General features: G+C 43.8%; 1 protein-coding gene across 1 annotated transcript in view; it reads right to left on the reverse strand.

Annotated features, from left to right (window-relative positions):
- Positions 1–19473, reverse strand: part of CACNA1G (calcium voltage-gated channel subunit alpha1 G) — a 392734-nt gene that overhangs the window by 164943 nt on the left and 208318 nt on the right. Inside the window, exons 5-8 of the mRNA XM_063120222.1 lie at positions 16764–16923; positions 10791–11082; positions 10038–10130; positions 926–1733 (exon numbers count right to left, since the gene is read on the reverse strand). Coding sequence (XP_062976292.1) covers positions 926–1733; positions 10038–10130; positions 10791–11082; positions 16764–16923 — 1353 coding nt within the window. The remainder of the gene's footprint in view (positions 1–925; positions 1734–10037; positions 10131–10790; positions 11083–16763; positions 16924–19473) is intronic.

Here is a 19473-nt window from a genome sequence, read left to right on the forward strand (position 1 = left end):
CAAGTTAGCCATGATCAACTTAAATTTCATTGATTTCAGTTGGTCTGTCCTAGCCCATCATGTGCAGCATGATCCTAAGCATGTTTACTCAGAAGTAAGTTGCATGGTGTTCAGTGTGATTGGATGCAGTGCACTCTGAAGTAAGCATACCTAGGATTGGAGCTGAAGCGGTCGACTTCCTAAGAAGTCAAGGAAGAATGATCAGTCATTGGTATGTTTTTCAATGTTAGATAGATACAACTAGGGAATAACAGCTGCAGAGGTAAACATATATTATTCAACTACAAAGCCTTGAGTATTCACAATGAGATATGTGAACAAACTCCTTTCTTTTGCTCTCTTTCATTACTTGTTGACAAATATTAAGGCAACATCAACTCTCAGACCAACTCTCTGCTCCACTTACCATTGAGGCTTCAGACCCATTCTCCCTGGACATAACTTGGACACAATGCTTCCAACTGATAGACAAAATCTGAAAGCAGCACCTCCAGTCTCCCAAACATAAGCAAGCTAAGAGAAAGCTGTTTAGAATGGCTGGGTCAGAGCCCCGAATGCCTTTTTCATACCAGTTTGATTCACCTCAAATTCTCTAGCTTAAGAAGGCCATGAAATGATCTGTTTGCTACCAATATGAATTTGTATACCATTAATTTCTTTGTCCTTTTTCATAACCCAAAACAAAACAGGAAACCCCAAATGAATACTGTCTGAGTTTCCCTTAACTCTTCATTGATGAGTAAATTTTGATGAGTAAATTATTGATGGGTAACTTCTATCATGGCTCTGAACTGAGGACAAGCTGAATTGTCCCCTTACTTCATCCCCACAGTTTATTAATGACAATCCAGATTGAAAAGACAAGATAGGGGAGATCAACAACTCTGCCGCCCACCCAAAAGGTATTCCATGGCTGACATCCAACTTTCACACTTACCAGTGCTCTGTGTCTCCAGTAGTTTCTGCATTGGGCTATATGGTCCTGGAGGGATGTTAAGGTTCATCAGGGTGCTAGCCCCAGGGTTCAACGTGGGCTCTCCTAAGCCTTTATCCTTCAGCAACTCATGAGAGTTACTTGGGTGCACAGTAGGGTAGACCTTGCTGCCAACCACAGTCTGGGGAAGCACCTCTGGCGCTGGTAAGCTGAGGCCAGGCTGAGGGAGAGATGATCTGCAGTGAATTGGCTCAAAATGGCAGTCTGCATGGTAGATGCTGTGAACAGATTCAGTGTTGCTGCAAGCTGCATGAGGATTGGCTGTTGGAGGAAGCATTAGCCTGTTGGCACCGTTGTGAAGGGAGCTGGTTTCAACATCACTAATTTCAGGACTGGCCCGTGGCGCCTGTAGGCTTCCATTGCCCAGGTGGTAGTGGTGGTGATGGTGATGGTGATGGTGAATGAGATGATGCACCGATGATCTTTTCTGGGGCCGATGCTTACACGGCTGCCTCTCCGTGCTGCTCTTACTGCCTGGGCTGGAGAGAAACCCCATTTTCACCCCCGTTGTTCGGTAGACTTCTACCACTTGCTTGCTGGCCTTACGAAGGATGTAGACGAGATATTTGAGAAGTTCATCGTAGCAGCTCCCCGGCTCCGAAAAGCTGGCCAGGGTGCTCGCATTGGAGAGATAGCGGATTCGCTGCTCCTTCATCAGCTGGCTCTCTCGCTGCTTGGTTTCTGAGAACTGAGTCGCAATGACAACTAGACAGAGGTTTATCATGAAGAATGAGCCCACCTAAAAGGGGAGGAGGTGACGCCATTAGTCCTGGGACATGTGTGTCTATGAGTCAAACAATGTGACCTGTTAAGTCACGTAGCTTGTAGCTGATCCCTTCTTTCTTTATTACTTACAAGTAAATGTGAAGGGCCTACATTTGGATTAGGACCTTCACACAAAGGAAGGTGAAATCTAAACCTTCTTCCTAGCTGCTTGTTTTCTGAAATTGCCCTCCTCCCTGCATGGGAAGCTAAAAAAAGGGAGGCCCATCTATTTGTGGCAATAGACGCTATTTTCTTCATTTTTTTTATCCCCCAGCCACAGAGTTGGGGAGAGAATTTTGGAAAACAAGAATGAGGTGGAGGTTTAGACCTGCTTCTACCACCCACACAGCATTCTCTTTCCAACAACAGCCAGCCACATGCATCTAGAAACCTCACAAACAGGTCACCAAGGCCCTGTCAACTCCATATGGGCAGGATGTGGTCAGTGTGCCCCCAGCTTCTTGCTGTTATCATTGTCCATTTGCTAGCCCTAAGCCCAGAACACACCACCACCTAGAAGAAGAGGGCAAGGCAAGTGGAGGCAGTGTCAGGATCAGGCCTGGTCTCCCTGGTGTGGATCCGGAATCAGACTCGGAGCCTGAAGAAGAAAACCAGCTAAGATGGGAACAATGGGAGGAAATTCTCCAAGACTCTCCTGGAGTCAAGGAGGAATCTTCCCAGGAGCTTATTGGACAGGAGGCTCAAGCTCAGAGATCCTCCTCCCCGCCCCTGGGAACGGAGTCTTTGTTGGATGGGGAGAGAGCATCGGAATGGACAGATCTCAGAATCCACCACAGAGTCAAGTGGGCGGAGTTGAGAGGAGGTGGGAGGCACTCTGCTAGACGAGACACCCGCCAGAGGTTACAGCTTGAAGACTCTCCCTGAAGAAGGGATCTGGTAAAAGCCTATCGGGCACAACGGGAAACTGTCCATTTAGTTGATAGGCAACTGCATTGCTTGGTTAGGCTAATTAAGCTTAGAGGATAGCTCCTAGCCTTCACACTCACTTCAGGTGTGAAGAGATGTCTATTTACTGAATAAAGCTTTGTGGATCGCACGGCAGACTTCTTTATTGTCTCACATTTCGGTGGAAGGCCTTGGAATCATGGCATTCTTCCTTGCCCTTGCCCCTCTTTGCAGGCTTGACAAGGGCAGGTGAACAGGCAGTGACAGTACAGGGGCAGCAGGGCTCAGCCAAGTGGAGAGGGGAGGCTTGGTAGGTGGCTGCTGCTGCCGCCGCCCCTCTATCGAGGCCAAATCCTTCCCCTCTGCTAGGTCTCCAGCCTCTGCCATTCCAATGTCCCTAGGCCCACGAGTCACTCAGGAACTGCACCTGTGTCTAAAAATCACAACAGGAGAAGTGGCTCACAGCACAAGCTGGTTTCATGGAATACGAAACACAGCTCCTAACCCATCTCCCTCTCAGGCGCAGTGGCCGCCTGTGCGACTCACGCGGGGATATTCCCTGCCCCGCTTTCCTTTTCTTCCACGTCAAAAGGCTCTCAAGCTTCCTCACCTCTGGGAGTCCCACTCCTCAGCTCCACGGGTGACATCCCAGCTCAAACCAGAACCGGGATGTATGGGGACTTAGTTTAAAGGGCTCCTCTAGTTTTTGCTTCGTAGGAGTCAGTGCTTGTAATTATCACAATTAAGCGGCATTTGTGTGTGTGTGTGTGTGTGTGCGCGCGTGTGCGTGCAGATGTATTCATCACTGGAAACCTTTTCATGACAGATAATTCCCTGGCAGCTTTGTGAATAGATTGTCTTCTTTGTTAACGGGAACCGTGGAAATGCTGCTACCCAACAACAGCAGCTGTCTGCAGCCAAAGACTTGATATTTTACTCTCAAACAGGCTTTTCATTAGGCTGCGTTTCTAGAAGACGGCGATCATTATTCAGTCTGAATGGTTTGAAAAGCAGCCAATAACTAGTCCTTCTCTCCTGGCTACCTTAACCCTACAGATACACTATCCATTCATGCCATCTCAGCAGTAGGAAGATGCTGATTCATCTCCCTTTATTATATTCCCTTTCCTTCTGGATGCCCTGAGCAGTCAGCTGTGGAGCTGAATGACGTTCCATTCGGGGGGGGGGGGAGGAAGGGAGACGCTGATCATTCCCACCTGCTTAGGAGGCTGCTATAGTCATGTACCGGAACTGTGAGGATTCCAGGTAGTTGCCCAGCTATGTAGGTCAGCCTTCCCCTAACCTGGCACCCTCCAGAGGTGTTGGACTGTAACTACCATCATCCCCAGCTATTGGTCATGCTGGCTGGGAATGACAGGGATTGCCGTCCAGCAAATCTGGACAGCACCAGGATGAGCAAGAGTGATGTAAGTTATCTTCCTGAAGATTGTGTAGCTGGCTGGCCTCTGATTCGAAGGCCAACACGCTCACCTGGCTGCCCTGCTATACATAAGGCAATTATATCCCTTGGTTACCCATGCTCTGGCAACCTTCAGGTGGGAATCTACACTGGTGTTATTCTAATGTTTTGAATGGGTTACTGTGACGCACAGCGTCACGTGACCCTGGGTCTCCAACGTTGTAAATGAGTCGTACTTACAGTTTCTATTTCTTAGTTCCAGCGTGGCTACAGATTCATGTGCCTCGTTCTACCGGTAATTTTCCTCTCACAACCCAGAGCTGCTGGGTTTGCTCCGCCCACTTCCTGTTCTCCTTCCTTCACCCGTTTGCTATCTTATCTGCTACAGCAGATAAATCACACCAGTGTTACACTGTGCAATCACTGACAATTGCATGCAAAGGACTCAGAAGTTTTCCACCTTAGAATCTGCTTTTATTGTGAAGTACTCCCATGCATCCTGCCTTAAAATTTGAATCAAATTAGGTCATCGGTTGATTTTTTATGATTTTTTTTAACATTTCCCCCCTCTTTGCAAAGGAGCTGAGGAGCGCTCAAAGGATCGCTGTAGCTCTGTGCAGGAAAATTAACAAGGGTCTCTTGGTCCCAGTCCAAAACTCATGACCAGCGTGGCTTAAATGCGGCTGCTGCTAAAACTTTTTAATTTGGTCTCCCATCCAAACCCTGACCAGACCCAACGCTGCTTAGTTTCAGCAAAGTGGCTGGCTCCTATGCACTCAAGCTATTCCCTGGGACCTGCATTAAGATGTTTTGGGAGGGGGTTTGTGTGTGTGCTTATGACTATTGCCCTGCACTGCTGGCTAGGAATGAGGCAGGCAGCGGGCGGAGCAAACCCAGCAACTCTGCTACGCTCAGAGGGAGGGAGAACAATGAAAGAATTTAACAATGTGCCCTGCAGTAACGTTACAGCTAAACGTAAGTAACGCTAATGTGCCCCGTGATACAGAGAACCGATACAGAGAACCACGTTAGAAATGGACACTAGCAATGTTATAAGACTAGTGTAGATCCGGCCCAGGTTAGACTACTGTAATGCCCTATCCCCGAGGCTGCCTTTGAGGACTTTTTGGAAACTGCAGTATGTGGCTATTAAATTGGTAATGGGGACTGGGTATTATGGTCATATAATGCCCATGCTGTGCAATGGCACTGGCTCCCAGACCATTCCCAGGCCCAGTTCAAAATACTGGTTTTGGCCTTCAATGATCTCCATGACTTGGAACCAGGGTATCTGTCTCCACATGTACCTGCTTGTACATTAAGATCTTCAAGGGAGGGTGCTCTTGCCATCTGAGATAAAGCGAGTGGTCAGTAGAGAGAGGGCCTTCTCAATGGTGGCACTCCAGTTGTGGAATGCTCTCCACAGGGAGGTTCAGCACCTGACCTGCCTTGACAAAGGCTTGCTTGAGTAAAATGGTATTTGCCTGCTGGTGGAAAGGCAGCAGAGAGGAAGCCAACCCAGCTTCTCCAGCAGGGAGTTCCACAACCTGGCAGCAGCCACCAAGAAGGCCCAACAGCATCTGGAGGGCACTAGGTTGGGAAGGCTTGCCCTATCAGCAATGAACTGAAAACCTTGAGCCAGCATCCTAGGTATGTTATGCTACCTTATATTTCAGCTAGGTATTTTTAACTTAACTTTCAGCCCAAACTAGGTAATTTTACCCTACCTTTCAGCCCATATGAGCTCCCATTTAGGTATGATTAGGCATCCATATCAACCTAAGGAATCCTGGATGATCTTGGCAAGTTGTATCCCCTAATTTGTTTGAAATGCCCAAGAACAATTAACTTTATATCTGATAAGAAGGGAAGAAATTGTTCCAAGGTTAAGAAACATCTAAACTATCATTATGTGCTATCAACCGTAATACTATGTGATGGAACTGTTTACGTAGGGCCAGTGATGTGGGGCAGAAAATTTCCCAGTGCTTTTATTTTTCTGCAGAATTTTTCCCCATTTCATAAGTTCATTAGTAACAGTGAATGGCTGCCCATTGCAAACACGATGGGCCTGTTCAGATGACACACTAAGCCATATTTAGGCTGCTAATCCTTTTGCAGCAAATGGTTAATGAGGGTGTTTACCTTGGTTATGTAGCCACCATGGTTAGGTACGGATCACACAACATGCTAACTCATGGTTCACATGACACTGAAGCCATAATGTTCAACTCAAAATGCTTAAACCCCGTGGCTTAGTGTGTCCTCTGAACAGGGTCATTATTCAGCAAGTCTCGCAGTTTCAAAGTTGGCATTAATGTTTTGCTGGTGATTATCCCTAGCAAGTACGTGAAAGAAGACAAATATGTCATTGCAATACACATATGGCTCCGTGTGAAAGGAACTAATAATAAGTTAGTGACAGTGAAACTGAAGGTGCCCCAACGACCTCAATGGAAGAGGTTGAAACAGATGAGTGGCTGTCAGTATACCATGCACAGTTCTTTGGTTTGCTAACATTAATTGGTACAGCCTTCCCCCACCTGGTGCCCCCCAAATGCTGCTAATGGAAGGATGCTAGGAGTTGTCCAACATATCTGGAGAACACTAGTGGCTCATCTACACCATGCAGGATATTGCACTATGAAAGTGGTATATAAAAGGCAGGAGCCACACCAAGCAGATATTGTGGTATGAAAGCGGTGTATGGTATGTATCAATGGGCCCCAACAGTTGTCAGCGCACTTCAATACTGCTATAAAGCAGTAGTGTGGCTCCTGCCTTTTATATACCACTTTCATACTGCTTTCATAGTGAAATATCTTGCTTGGTGTAGGTGAGGCCTAGGTTGGGAAAGGCTGAATGAGTGTGTCAACAGTTTTCAGCACCTTAGGGCGTTGGACTCGATAGCCTTATAGGCCCCTTCCAACTCTACTATTCTGTGATTCTTTCTTATATTTAAACAATAAAGGAAGTATATGCTATTGTCTTTAAATTTTTACAAATATTCCAATAAAAATGTCAATATAATATAACATTAAATTTATTTTATTTTATTAAAATATATATTGTCCACTTTTCAGGGCAGAACTCTTGCCAAGTTAGTGTACAACAATAAAAATAAATAAACATTGATATTTTAAATCCCCTTCTCAAATATCTCAGGACACACACTTTTGGTGTATCAAGGCAAAAATAAATGTTTTAGCTTTGTTGTATCAGAAAACCACTAGAGAGTAATGCTAAATTAGATCACTCTCTAGTGATTTTCTGATGCAAACTGAAAATTTTCCAATGCAAATGATCCTATGCAAATTAGCTTAATTTGCATTGGAAAATTTTCCAGTTCAGAAATGTCCAGAAAACTGACATCACTGCTTGGGGCACTACCCAGCTAAAGTTAAGCATTGTTCTGTTCCGTTGATTTCAACCCAAGCATTAAGCACGCGCTTAAAACTTTCCCTCTGAAATAATCTGTTAGAAGTGCATACATTTGGCTGGATAATATCAACTGTATTTATACTGGTGTTTGATGTCGCAAAATGACTTTCAGAGCAGAATGTCAAGTGCATGCTATGCTCCAGATGAGCAAACACCATAGGCCTTGTTGCCTTCCATTACTTCCTTCTTACTACCCACAAGCAATACTTATCACTTCAGTCAGACAGTGTTGAATAGCTTCTCCCAACATCCTCTCATTCTACAGATAAGGGCTGGGGAACCCTTTTCAGCCGTAGGGCCACATTCCCTCATGGCTAACTTTCTAGGAGCTAAATGCCAGTGGTGGCCTGGGCCAAAACTTAAAAGTCTTCTAGCATTTAAGAAAGCTATTAAGACTAATCTATTCCAGCAGGCCTATCCAGTGGAATTTTAGGATGTTTTTAGGATGTTTTAATAATGTATACTATGTTTTTAATACTTATTGTTGTTCCCCGCCTCGATCCAAATGGAGAGGCGGGTAAGAAATAAAATTATTATTATTATTATTATTATTATTATTATTATTATTATTATTATTATAACAAAAACTGGGTGAGGCCATTCCAAACTCTCTCTCTCTCTCTCTCTCTCTCTCTCTCTCTCTCACACACACACACACACACACACACACACACACACACACGAAGGACACATACAGAGGCCTTAGCTAGACCTAAGATTTATCCCAGGATTGTCCCAGGGTCATCCCTGTTCATGTAAATGACACACAGGATATCCCGGGAGCAGGCAGGGATGACCCCAGGATGATCCCAGCATAAACCTTAGGTCTAGCTAAGGTCAGAGACACACATTCATACATATCCACACTCACATCCATTCTTACATATAATACACACACATACACACTATTCATTCACATACACTTACACACACAGATGCATATTCTTACTACTCCCTGCACAACAACTGGGGTTGAAAAAAGCCTCTCATTGGAGGCTTTTTCAAAGGCTAATTACGCCCATTGGGAGGGGAGCATTAACCCTTCTCTCCCCAGCTGAAATTTCCACAAAGCATCCCTCCTCTTGCATACTAGACAATCTTGGAGCCAGTGAGAGGTTTTTTCCACACATAATTGCCATCCATTGGACAGGGTGCTTCAGGGAAGCTGCAACATGAGGGGAGGGTTAACCTTTCTTTCTCTCCGTCTGTGACAAACCCCTGCTCCACTTACCCTTGTGCAACAATTAGGCTTAAAAAAAAGCTTCCATGAACGGAAGCTGCTTCTTCTTCTTCTTCTTCTTCTTCTTCTTCTTCTTCTTCTTCTTCTTCTTCTTCTTCTTCTTGAATTGCTGCACAGGGCTGGAGCATGGAGGGGAGGCCACAGGCCACGTTAAGCCAGCAGGCCAAGGGTTCCCCATCCCTGGGGTAGATTCTCCACAGAGAATCAAAAACCCAGGTCCTAAATTCCTCCTCTAGCCCTTATAACAAAGATACGGTTCTTTCACCTATACTGGGGGTAGGGGAAGGAGAGGTGAAATTTAGCTGGTTCAGCTATGCATACTATAAGAAAGATGTCGGAGCTGCCCGAGGCCACAACAAAACAATCCCTTGTCAAGAGGCTTCTTTGATGCAAGAGCAAGAAAGAGATCAAACTATCTTCAGTTGCCTTTGTTATTGTAGGTCAAACTATGAGGGTCATCTAACTCCATGCATAGGTTGCACTGTGTAGTGGACACTTTTTCAAGAGATGCTTGTCTCAATATCAATCTCATGCTTGTTTTTAAAAAAGAATAGAACAGAGTGCATGAGTCCCATGACAGATTTGAAAAGGGAGGGTGAAGAAGTTGCCATCACTAACAAAATGGGCACGCCTTATCTCTGACTAGAACAAATTCATCACCTCGTAATTGGAGTGCGAATTTGCCACATTATCACTCTTGTACACACAAAAGAGACACATGGACAGTTTTAGACCACTTCCTTTGTAAAAGGATGTATGAGAATGTCGTTCACATTCGAAAAAGCGACAAAAATGCAACCCCAAACATGAGTGTGAATGCAAGTGTGATTTGCAGATAAAGTTCACACATTCTTGAACTTGCTAGTGTGTTGTGAAAATGTGCAATTTAGGCTGCCCTTAAAAAGAAGAAGAAGAAGCGTGCACTTTTACACTTTGATCTATAGGGTTAGGGTAAGCTTTTGAGTGTGCACTTGGAAAAGTGTGTTTTCCTGTTCAGAAAAACCAATTCGGTTGCATTTGTGAGTGAGAATGAGGCAAACCGAGCATTGGGGCAGAGAGGTGGTGGTGGGAGACCTTGAGAAACACAGACATTGCTTGTTTGCCCATTCCTAATCCTTTGCTAAGAGGGCTGCTCCCTCTTTCAGGATCCATTTCGCCCTCCTTCCTCTCTCCAATCACCCTTCCTTCCATACTCCCCATCTTGCCTTGTTCTCTATGGCCACCTGAATGTAATGCCTCTAGTTGCCACAAAGACTGGAGAGAGAACTCACAATGATCAGGAGAATGAAATAGATGAAGTTGTAGAAGGAATGAGCATCCATGACGAAGTACATGATATCTACCCAGCCCTCCAAAGTGATGACCTGTGATAAAGCAAAAGAAAAAAAAAAGTCATTGGTAAGCTTGCCTTGGGCTGTCGAGGATACTGCCCGAAAAGATGGATGAATTAAAGTTTTAAAAAAGTTAACAACAACGAAAAGAACAACAACACTAAAGAAATAAAGAAACTCACTGAGTATAATTCTTAGGAGAAGCTCATTAACTAACGAAAGTCTGGATATGTAGGTTATATAGCATATATCAGCAGTGTAAGTGTGTAATAGTCAGAAAAAATAAATAGGCATCTGTACTTAACTGGAAAAAGGTACATCAATGTTATTCATTCTAGTTCATATATTTGATATATTAATATAATGTCTAAGAAATGACAATAAATCAACACATACCCAAGAATTAAGGTTGGGCAAAAAAAATATTCCTACCAGTTTAGTACCGTTATACCTTATATTTAGCATTGGTCTATAGGAAAACAACAACAAAAACTGGTGATTTCTCCACCAATGAATTATTATGCCCCTCTTATCCTGCACTGAGCAGGGGGTTGGACTAGATGGCCTTATAGGTCCCTTCCAACTCTACTATTTTATGATAAGTTGTTTCGAAACAAGAATAAACATTGACCTAACTCTCCCTGTATCTGAAAGATACGCCTGTTAAGAGAGTGAGGCTGGCGCTTTATTCACCTGAAATATTGCAATCCACGCATAGCCAATGTTATCAAAATTGATTGCTCCTTTGAAAGGGTTGTGCTCCCCAGCAGAACAATTTGTGTAATACTGGTTCCAGTTGACACAAGAAGTGTTAGTGGTGTCGTTGTAGGAATAATAGTCCAGGGTGCATTGCAGGCCTTCTTCCCTCCGTGTCGGGATACTGCGGCAATAACGCATTCCATTCTCTCGAGGTTGAGAGCAGATGAAGGGACTCTCGTCTTCATTCTCTGTCTGGTAGTATGGTTCCAACTCTAGTGTGTAAGGGCTTAAAGAGAGCAGACATGGGGCAGGTTAGATTTATTTTATTTTTAAAAGCTTATATTCTACCTATTTCACTGAAGGAAAGGAAAGTCTCGTGCAAGCACTTGAGTCATTGCTGACACCTAGAGGGACGCCTGCTTTCACTGACATTTTCTTGGCAGGCTTAGTAGTGGGGTGGTTTGCCATTGCCTTCCCCAGTCGCAGTTACCTTTCCCCCAGCTAGCTGGGTATTCATTTTACCGACCTCGGAAGGATGGAAGGCTGAGTCGACCTGAGCCAGCTGCCTGAGAACCAGCTTCCGCTGGGATCGAACTCAGGCTGTGGGGAGAGTTTCGGCTGCAGTAACTGCTGCTTACCACTCTGCGCTACATGAGGCTCTGAAACAGATGCTAAATATGACAAGGAGATAAGATCCTATTGGAAATGGGGGAAGCAAATAAGGAAGTATTTCTATATTGTAAGAAACTGGGAACACACAACTTTCTTAGCAGGCAGCAGATTGAAAACAAACAAGAGGAAAGTACTTATTGATGTAGTTAACAGGGCAACCTGTGGAACTCATGGCCCTGAGATGTTTCCAGGGCCAATAGGATAATTGGGTTCAAACAAAGCAATTAGACAAATTAATTGAGGATAGGAACATTTTGATTGTCTGGGAGTGCAATTTAATTTTTCAAATGTCTCTGAATAGCTGATGTTTTGAAGTTCAGAATTAATGTCAGATAATATATCACTTCAAAATGACCCTTTTTCTTGGAACAATTTCAACTGCTGGAGACTGGCCATCATCAGAGACAGGATGGATGGGATAGATTTACCAACCTCAGTATAGCAATTATTGTGTCCTTGTGGATTACATAAAACAACTAAAGCCATTTGAGGGAAAGCAGAATCCAGCAGAGATCTGGTGGCTTGCATAGTTAGAGCATGTCAGTCAGTGAGAAAGAAAAGATGCCAAGAGTCATGGCTCTTAGTAACCTGGCCTTAAGTGTTCAAAATGAACATTAAATAAAAATGTTCATGAACATTCCTTACCATCCCTGGACCCAAGGTGAAAAAGGAAGGATGCAACCAGGCAGGTGACAGCCAGTTCTAACTAAGCCCATTTATAATAAAGCTTTTACACTTGAACAGTTCTTGGCTCAAGAGCTGGCAATTTTAAAACTAGTGCTGCGCTTAAAAATAAATAATTGTCTTTACTTATATTTGTCTTGGCTAGTTAATGCTATTTCCCTCCTCCTAGGAACAGGGTGGGCACATGGCTAGTTTTAAACTGGCTCAAGTATGGTGTATGTGTGTGTATGTATGTGCGTGCACGCACATCCTCAATATTGTCAGTGTGCATTTAAAAAATTCAGCCTATTTAGTCGAATAACAATATTCAAAAAGGAGTGGCTAGAGTATTTTTCAAACTGGAGGAGGCAGCAGCAGCAGAAGAAACGACACTGAGATTCAGAGACCAGGGCCAGATCTATACCAAGCAGGATATGACACTTTGAAAACGTTTTGAGAACTGTGTATGCAGTGTGTCCTGGGCCCCAACAGTTGTCACTACTATTATAAACCGTTTTAAAGCAGTAGTGCAGATCCTGCCCAGGTTTGCAAGATCTCAGCATTTATTTATTTATTTTATTTATTTATTTATTTATTATTATTATTATTTATTTATTTATTTATATAGCACCATCAATGTACATGGTGCTTTACATAGTAAAACAGTAAATAGCGAGACCCTGCCGCATAGGCTTACATTCTATTACATTTTTATACCGCCCAATAGCCGAAGCTCTCTGGGCAGTTCACAAAAATTAAAACCATAGTAAAACATGGGAAATAGCATGGGAAATAGGTCACAGTGGCTTATTTCCCTCACTGTCCATTCCAGTTGTGTGCCAGCAGAATTTGCCTAATTCCCCTTGCCAGTGCGGGTTGCTTTGTCATGCGAACCCGGGTGGCATGGCTTGTTGGAGGGGGCAGCAACCTTCAAATAAGCCATGGGCTGTTGTTTTGTTGATCCCCAGTCCAAACAAGCCACACCTGCTTGGGTTTGCATGACACGACAAGCCACAGTAATCAGGGTACCGCTGGGTGCCTTGCAAAAATGGCACCTGCGGCTGCCCGGCATGACACAACATCCCCCACAGCTAAATTCAGCTATGTTAGGATGTCATGTCATGTGAATTAGCCCAGAGTGTCTTTGAAAACTACCACCATTGCTTCATAAATGCCTTCCTCCAGGTTGCGGGCACCATTTGTGTCCCCGTGTGTTTCTGGTATTAGAAGTCAAAATTCCTTCAGAAGATCCTACTGTTCTCAGAAACCCATTCAACACATTCACTCTCATGCACAAAGGAAATGAATGATGCCTTGCTGGAAATTAGCATCTTTCCGCCTCAGTAAATGGCTACTTCCCTAATGCCGTGAGGGCTCACACTAAAGCTTGCAGAGAAGCCATATTTAAGATGAGTTCAGTCACGTTAATTCCTGAAGTATTTCTTTTAACGCTGTTCAAAGCTTAGCTAAACTCTTGGTATTCTGGTTCAATTAAGCCACACTCAGACCAATAGCTGCATTGGATCTACTCAAAACTGATCAGTACTACATTTACTTCATTGTTTTGTTGTTGTGGTTGATTTACCTAAAGGGATTTTGTCTGTTAATGAAATCTCTACTCCCTTTGCAGAAGAAGGAATCCTAATAAAAGAGGAAAGTTGCAAAGCTTAGGGTGTCAGGGGGCCCCCACTTCCCACAATCCTGGGTTCTGCACTATTTTCTGACCTACCTTAATTCCATCCCCATTTTAAAAGCACAAGCAGGGAGTAGAAGAGAAAGTACTCAATATGCCACCCTTCATAACACTGAGGGAATCTGCACTGACCTCCTGTGCATGGTCAGAAGTAGGGCTGTGCAGTGACTCTGGCTGAAGCCCTGAATCTGGGCTGATTTGGCCTGCCTTGACACAAATCTAGAGTGGCACTGGGTCGGCCCGAGGCAGCCTGAGGCAGAAGTGGGTTGGTGCCAAACCCTTGGGATGTCTAGGATTGGTACTGGGCCATTCCCCTGCGTGCCTGGGAAAGTCAGTGTGGGCAGGGGAAGCAGCCCAATGGATTCACTGGACTCACTTCACCTCCCTCCCTGGTCACCTGCTACCACTGTGCTGCTGCGCCACTGGCGGAACTTACCTTGCCCTGCATCCTCTTTCTTGAGAGTCGTGCCACAATTTAATAGTAAGATCATGGGGGGGTGTCTCTTTTTTAATAGCTCTATGTATGCAAATTATGGCAGCCATAAAGGTCCATTTCCCTTAGTTTACGACCATAGAGCTATTAAAAAAAGAGAGCATCTGCAATCTTACCTTTAAATCACAGCTTGGCTCTCAGGGAAGAGGACACAGGGGAAGGTAAGTCCCAGCAGCAGCAGGGGCAGGGAGAGGTGACCAGAGAGGGACAGGAGGGACAGGGAGGTGAGGTGAGTCCAGTGAGTCCACTGGAGTCACATCTGGCCCTGCACCATTCCTGGGTGGGCAGGTGGGTGTGGGAAGGTAAGTCCTGGCTGCAACTCAGTGTTTGGCCGGGGGGGAGAGGGAGGGGAAAGAGGAGGCAGGCAGGGAGTTGGAAGTCCAATGGGCTCCTGGTAGGCCTTGCCCTGGGCTTTCCTGGGTTGCTCGCTGCACAGGTGGTACCCAGGAACCCCACAAAGGCCGAACCACTTGTGGGGGCTGAATCTCGCTTCGGCTTTGGTGCAAAGTGAGGCGGGCAGGCCTCGAAGCAGCCTGAGTTGAATCTGGGCCATTTTGGAGCCCTTGAAACAGCCTATCCCTTAGTCAGAAGGATATTGTATTCAAACCTGCTTAGGCAGTTCATAATGTTACCAAGAAGGCTCCCACTCCCCCAAAACACACATTCTTTACTTGCATTGAAAACAGACTTGACATTCATTACTGAAATAATGACCCAAATCCAGAACAAGTTAGTCATGCATAAGTAACACAGAAATCAAGGGGACGTGAGCATGATTAACTTTTTCTGGATCAGAGCCAGTATAAGTGAAACACTTTGAACACCCTAAAGTGCTATGTAAATATATTCTGTATAATTATAAATGCATTTAATGTATTATTTTTGTACACTATTTGGCAATATTATCTACTAGCTAGATTAAGAAAGTCTGATGTAATACATGCAATCATAAATCAATGAGAAAGTCTCTATGTACTTTAAGGGTGTGTTTTTCATTATCTGGTGGCAACACTATTAATAATGAGTTGCTTATGTTTTGTGGGATTCATTTCGTCAGGGGAGGTTAGCTGTTTTGAAACCTGTTGCTCTACAGCAGCTTTTCCCAACCCTCCAGATATTTTGGACTTTAACTCCGATCAGCCTCAGCTAGCATGGCTGATATACAAGGATCCTGAGGGCAGTAGTTCAAAACATCCAGTGGGAACCAAGTTGGGGGAGGCTGCTCCTCAGGAGGTAATGCTAAGAAGAGAATCTGAGAATTTTTGTAGTAAAAAATATAATATAAATATATTGTGGCATGAAAACCCAACCAATAACATACGAACTGGAATATGACATAACTACTGCTGGCTCAACAACTTTTGTGCCTGAAGCAAAGCCCAAACCCACTGCTAGAGTCAACTCTTGAAAAAGTCTCCTGTGCCATTCAGACAATGATTCCTGTCTTCCTCTGTCCTCCCCTCACTGTGCCGCCTAAAGCAGCACGATGCTTCACCCTCCTTCATAGCAGGGTCAGCTCTGGATGTAACAAATGTAGGTTTGGGGCTGAAGCGCTTGGGTGGGAGAAGCACTAGGGGGTGATCAGATATGCTGAGGCAGGAAATGCATAGGAAGGCACTTGGGGCATTGGAGGGAGGGAGGAAAGGTGACTCATAAGCTCCCCTTTCAGTCTCAACCAAAGAGAGATTGTCTCACCCTCTGGGGATGCTTCTAATGTTGTTCCAACATCAGGTATGTAGAAGCATTTGTAAAACATGGAAAGGCAGTAGGGGGTGTCGGAGAAGAGAAATGGTAGTCATTAGGGGTGTGCAGAGCAGGTCAGCTCCTCCCCGAAATTCAGGGCAGTGCTCTGATGAGGTGATTCCACTTTATCTATGCTGTTTTGTTTGCCATTATTTGATTTCATTGTTGTTTTACTAGCATTATACTATGTTTTTAATGTGTTTTATTAGTAAGTTGGCATAAAAAAATGTCTACGACCATCTAACCCAGTGGCTCCCCAATTATTCTCAGACATCTTTACTATCACCTACAACCTGGTAGTTGGCAGCAATGGCAACAGGGTACAACGTGAAAAGAAAGTACGATGTGGCAAAGGATTTTGCCTGTTCACATTTCCTCTTATGTCTTTTTCTGTGTGGACTGTGAATCTTGTGCACAGCCTGAATTCCTACCCAATTGCTGTTTGCGCATGTAAGGGACTTTTTGTACGAGGGCTTATGGGAATGAGTATTTTCATTCAGAGAAACCCCTGCCTACTTGCATTTACAAAACACCTTTGAAAACATACCTTAAGACAGGGGTGGGCAACTTGTGGCCCTCCAGATGTTTTGGCCTACAATTCCCATCAACTCTACCCAGCTCAGCCAACGGTGAGGGGAATTGTAGGCCAATATATCTGCCTTCCCTGCCCTTAGGGCACGTATTGTGCCTCATTCATACTTACAAGCTGAAGTTTTCTGGTAGGAAGCAGCGGTTCCTGAGCAGCCCTGCCCAAAGCTGGACTCCAACAATGCCAAATATGAAGAAGACAAAAAAACAGAGAAGGAGAACATTCCCCAACATGGGAAGGGTGTCCAAAAGCAGTGTGACCAAGATGCGCATACCTGAAGGAGCAAAGGAAAGGCAATAGTTAAAGGGGAGAAGTCTTATTGAACTGGCTCTCCTTGGATCCAAGAAAAGCGAAGGATTAGACTTGATGTCCTCCCAGCCTTATTTTGCTATTATTCTGGTAGGTTAAGTTCTTGAACTAATTACTTAGTCCTAGTATCTACCACATATTTACATAGATGCAAAACCTTCATGTTGCTGATAGAATGTTTTCCGGACACACACACCCCTTTCCAGGAATCTGATTAAATTCTTCAACATCTCTAGGGAAGGACATCCCTAGTCCATAACCAGTACCTTGAATTCTGTCCAGAAACAAATGGGCAGCCAGTGAAGCTGTGGTAATAATGGAGTGATGTGTTCCCTGTAATCAGCCCTGGTCAACAGTTTGGCTGCATTCTGGACCAGCTGAAGTTTCTGAACAGTTTTATAAGGCAGACCCTTGTAGACTGCAGTACAGTAGTCCAAACAGGATGTAATTAAGGCATGTGTGATGGTGGCCAGATCAGACATCTCTAGGAATGGATGCTGCTATTATTATTATTATTATTATTATTATTATTATTATTATTATTATTATTATTATCATCATCATCATCATCATCATCATCATCATCATCATCAAATGCACTCCTGGCCACTGCCATAATCTGGGCATCCAGGTTTAAGGTCAAATCCAAAAATACACCCAAACTACAAAACTGATTGTAACCCAGTCCAGTACAGGTTGAATCCCTATTCCTGTATTTGTCTTTGGCTAAACAAGAGCACCAATCTTTAGTCTGGATTAAGCTTCAATTTGTTTGCCCTCATCCAGTGAAATACCAACATCAGACACCAATGGACACTGATGGTGCTATATAAATAAATAAATAAATAAATAAATAATAACAGTTTACTTAGATTTTGATAGAAAGGAGAGACAGAGTTGGGTGTCACCAGCATTACAGTGGCACTACTGAACCCCAAAACTCTGGAAATCTCTCCCAGCAGTTTCATGTATATGTTCAGTAGCATGGGGGATAAGATGGAACTCTAAGGGTCACTGCAGCCCAATAGCCATGGCATTGAACACAAATCCTCCAGCCCCACCTTCTGAGATCGTCCCTCCAAGAAGGAGCAGAGACGCCGTATCACAGTGCTTTCCAGTCCCATCTAAGACAGATTCTCTTAGAAGGATACCCCAGTTGATGGTATCGAAAGCTGCTGAGAGGTCCAGCAAAGCCAACAGAGACACATACTTCCCATCCCGCCCCCACTCCTCTTCCTCTCCTAATTCCACTGAGCTCATTTAAATCCTTCTCCACAAATATACATGACTTTACAAGGCAGTTAATTCACACAAGGTCAGGAACATTCGGTTCTGTAACAGAGAGACAAATTAATGGAGACTTAACTTGACATTTGCCCAAAAAAATATTTCCCCCCAACATCTCTGTATTCAGTTCATCCGTTTCGCCTCTTTTTTCTCATTCCCCCCTCTCTCATACCTTGTCTCTTTCAACTACAATATTGCTCACATTGATCTTATTTAAAGAAACCTTTAATGCCATTTCTTTTACCTTTATTCCACAGCAAGACTTTTTCATTTTTATGTCGTCACATCACCTGATTGTTCTACCTGCTTCCTCCTCCCATGCCAAAATAATAGTCTACCTTCCACTGCCACTAATGCCATCTCCAGCCTATTCCTAAATGACCTGCATTAGGTTCCTACATTTATTATTTATTCAGACTTGTTCCTTGCTTCACTTCCTTATGTTTCTGTACAGTCCCAGCTTTACTGCATGGGAGCAAAGATAAATTACCCATGATTTGCAAATACATTAAGTGAATTACATCCACATTTAGAGAGTGGCAGATAAATTCAGCCATCCATCACCTCGGCTTGGGTGGGTGGGAGATTACAAGTGAGATTCTCAAGCCATAAAATGATAAAAGCAACAACAACAAAAAAACATCCTGCCAGATTAAAATCAATTTAATGGGATTAGAAAGGCAAATAGAGTCTAGGAATTTCCGGCTTCTGACAGATGGATCAAGGTCTGAATACCTCATGTTGTCAAGGTAACAGTCTAATTTGACAAGATGGGCCTTTTTTCTTTTCTCCTCTGGATTTGGACTTACTGCTACGAAGCCTTGTACCCACCAGACATACTGCTAAATAGAGGGGCAGGACTGAGAGCCTGAATTTATTTGGGCACTGATGTCAATTGGATACATTCAGTGCACACAAAGTTTCCTTGGGCTTTGGGGCTTTTATTATTGTCCTAATATGCTTAGCACAAACTATCTTGACCATGCCATGTTGGTTTTATTTAAATTAATTTCAATCATTAAAAAAAAGGAATCAACTTTTTCCACCAGAAAAATGCATGCAACAAATATCCTAAAACATTAGTTCCATATATTTAGGTGCACATATCACATATATGTAACTAAATATATATGCAGTATGAAATATATATATAATATAATCATAATGACCAGTAGTTTGCAGTCAAGGTGCCATGGTCAACCTTTGTATTGTAAAACTAGAGAAGAGT

Source organism: Elgaria multicarinata, chromosome 3, assembly GCF_023053635.1.
Source record: "Elgaria multicarinata webbii isolate HBS135686 ecotype San Diego chromosome 3, rElgMul1.1.pri, whole genome shotgun sequence".
NCBI classification, from domain to species: domain Eukaryota; kingdom Metazoa; phylum Chordata; class Lepidosauria; order Squamata; family Anguidae; genus Elgaria; species Elgaria multicarinata.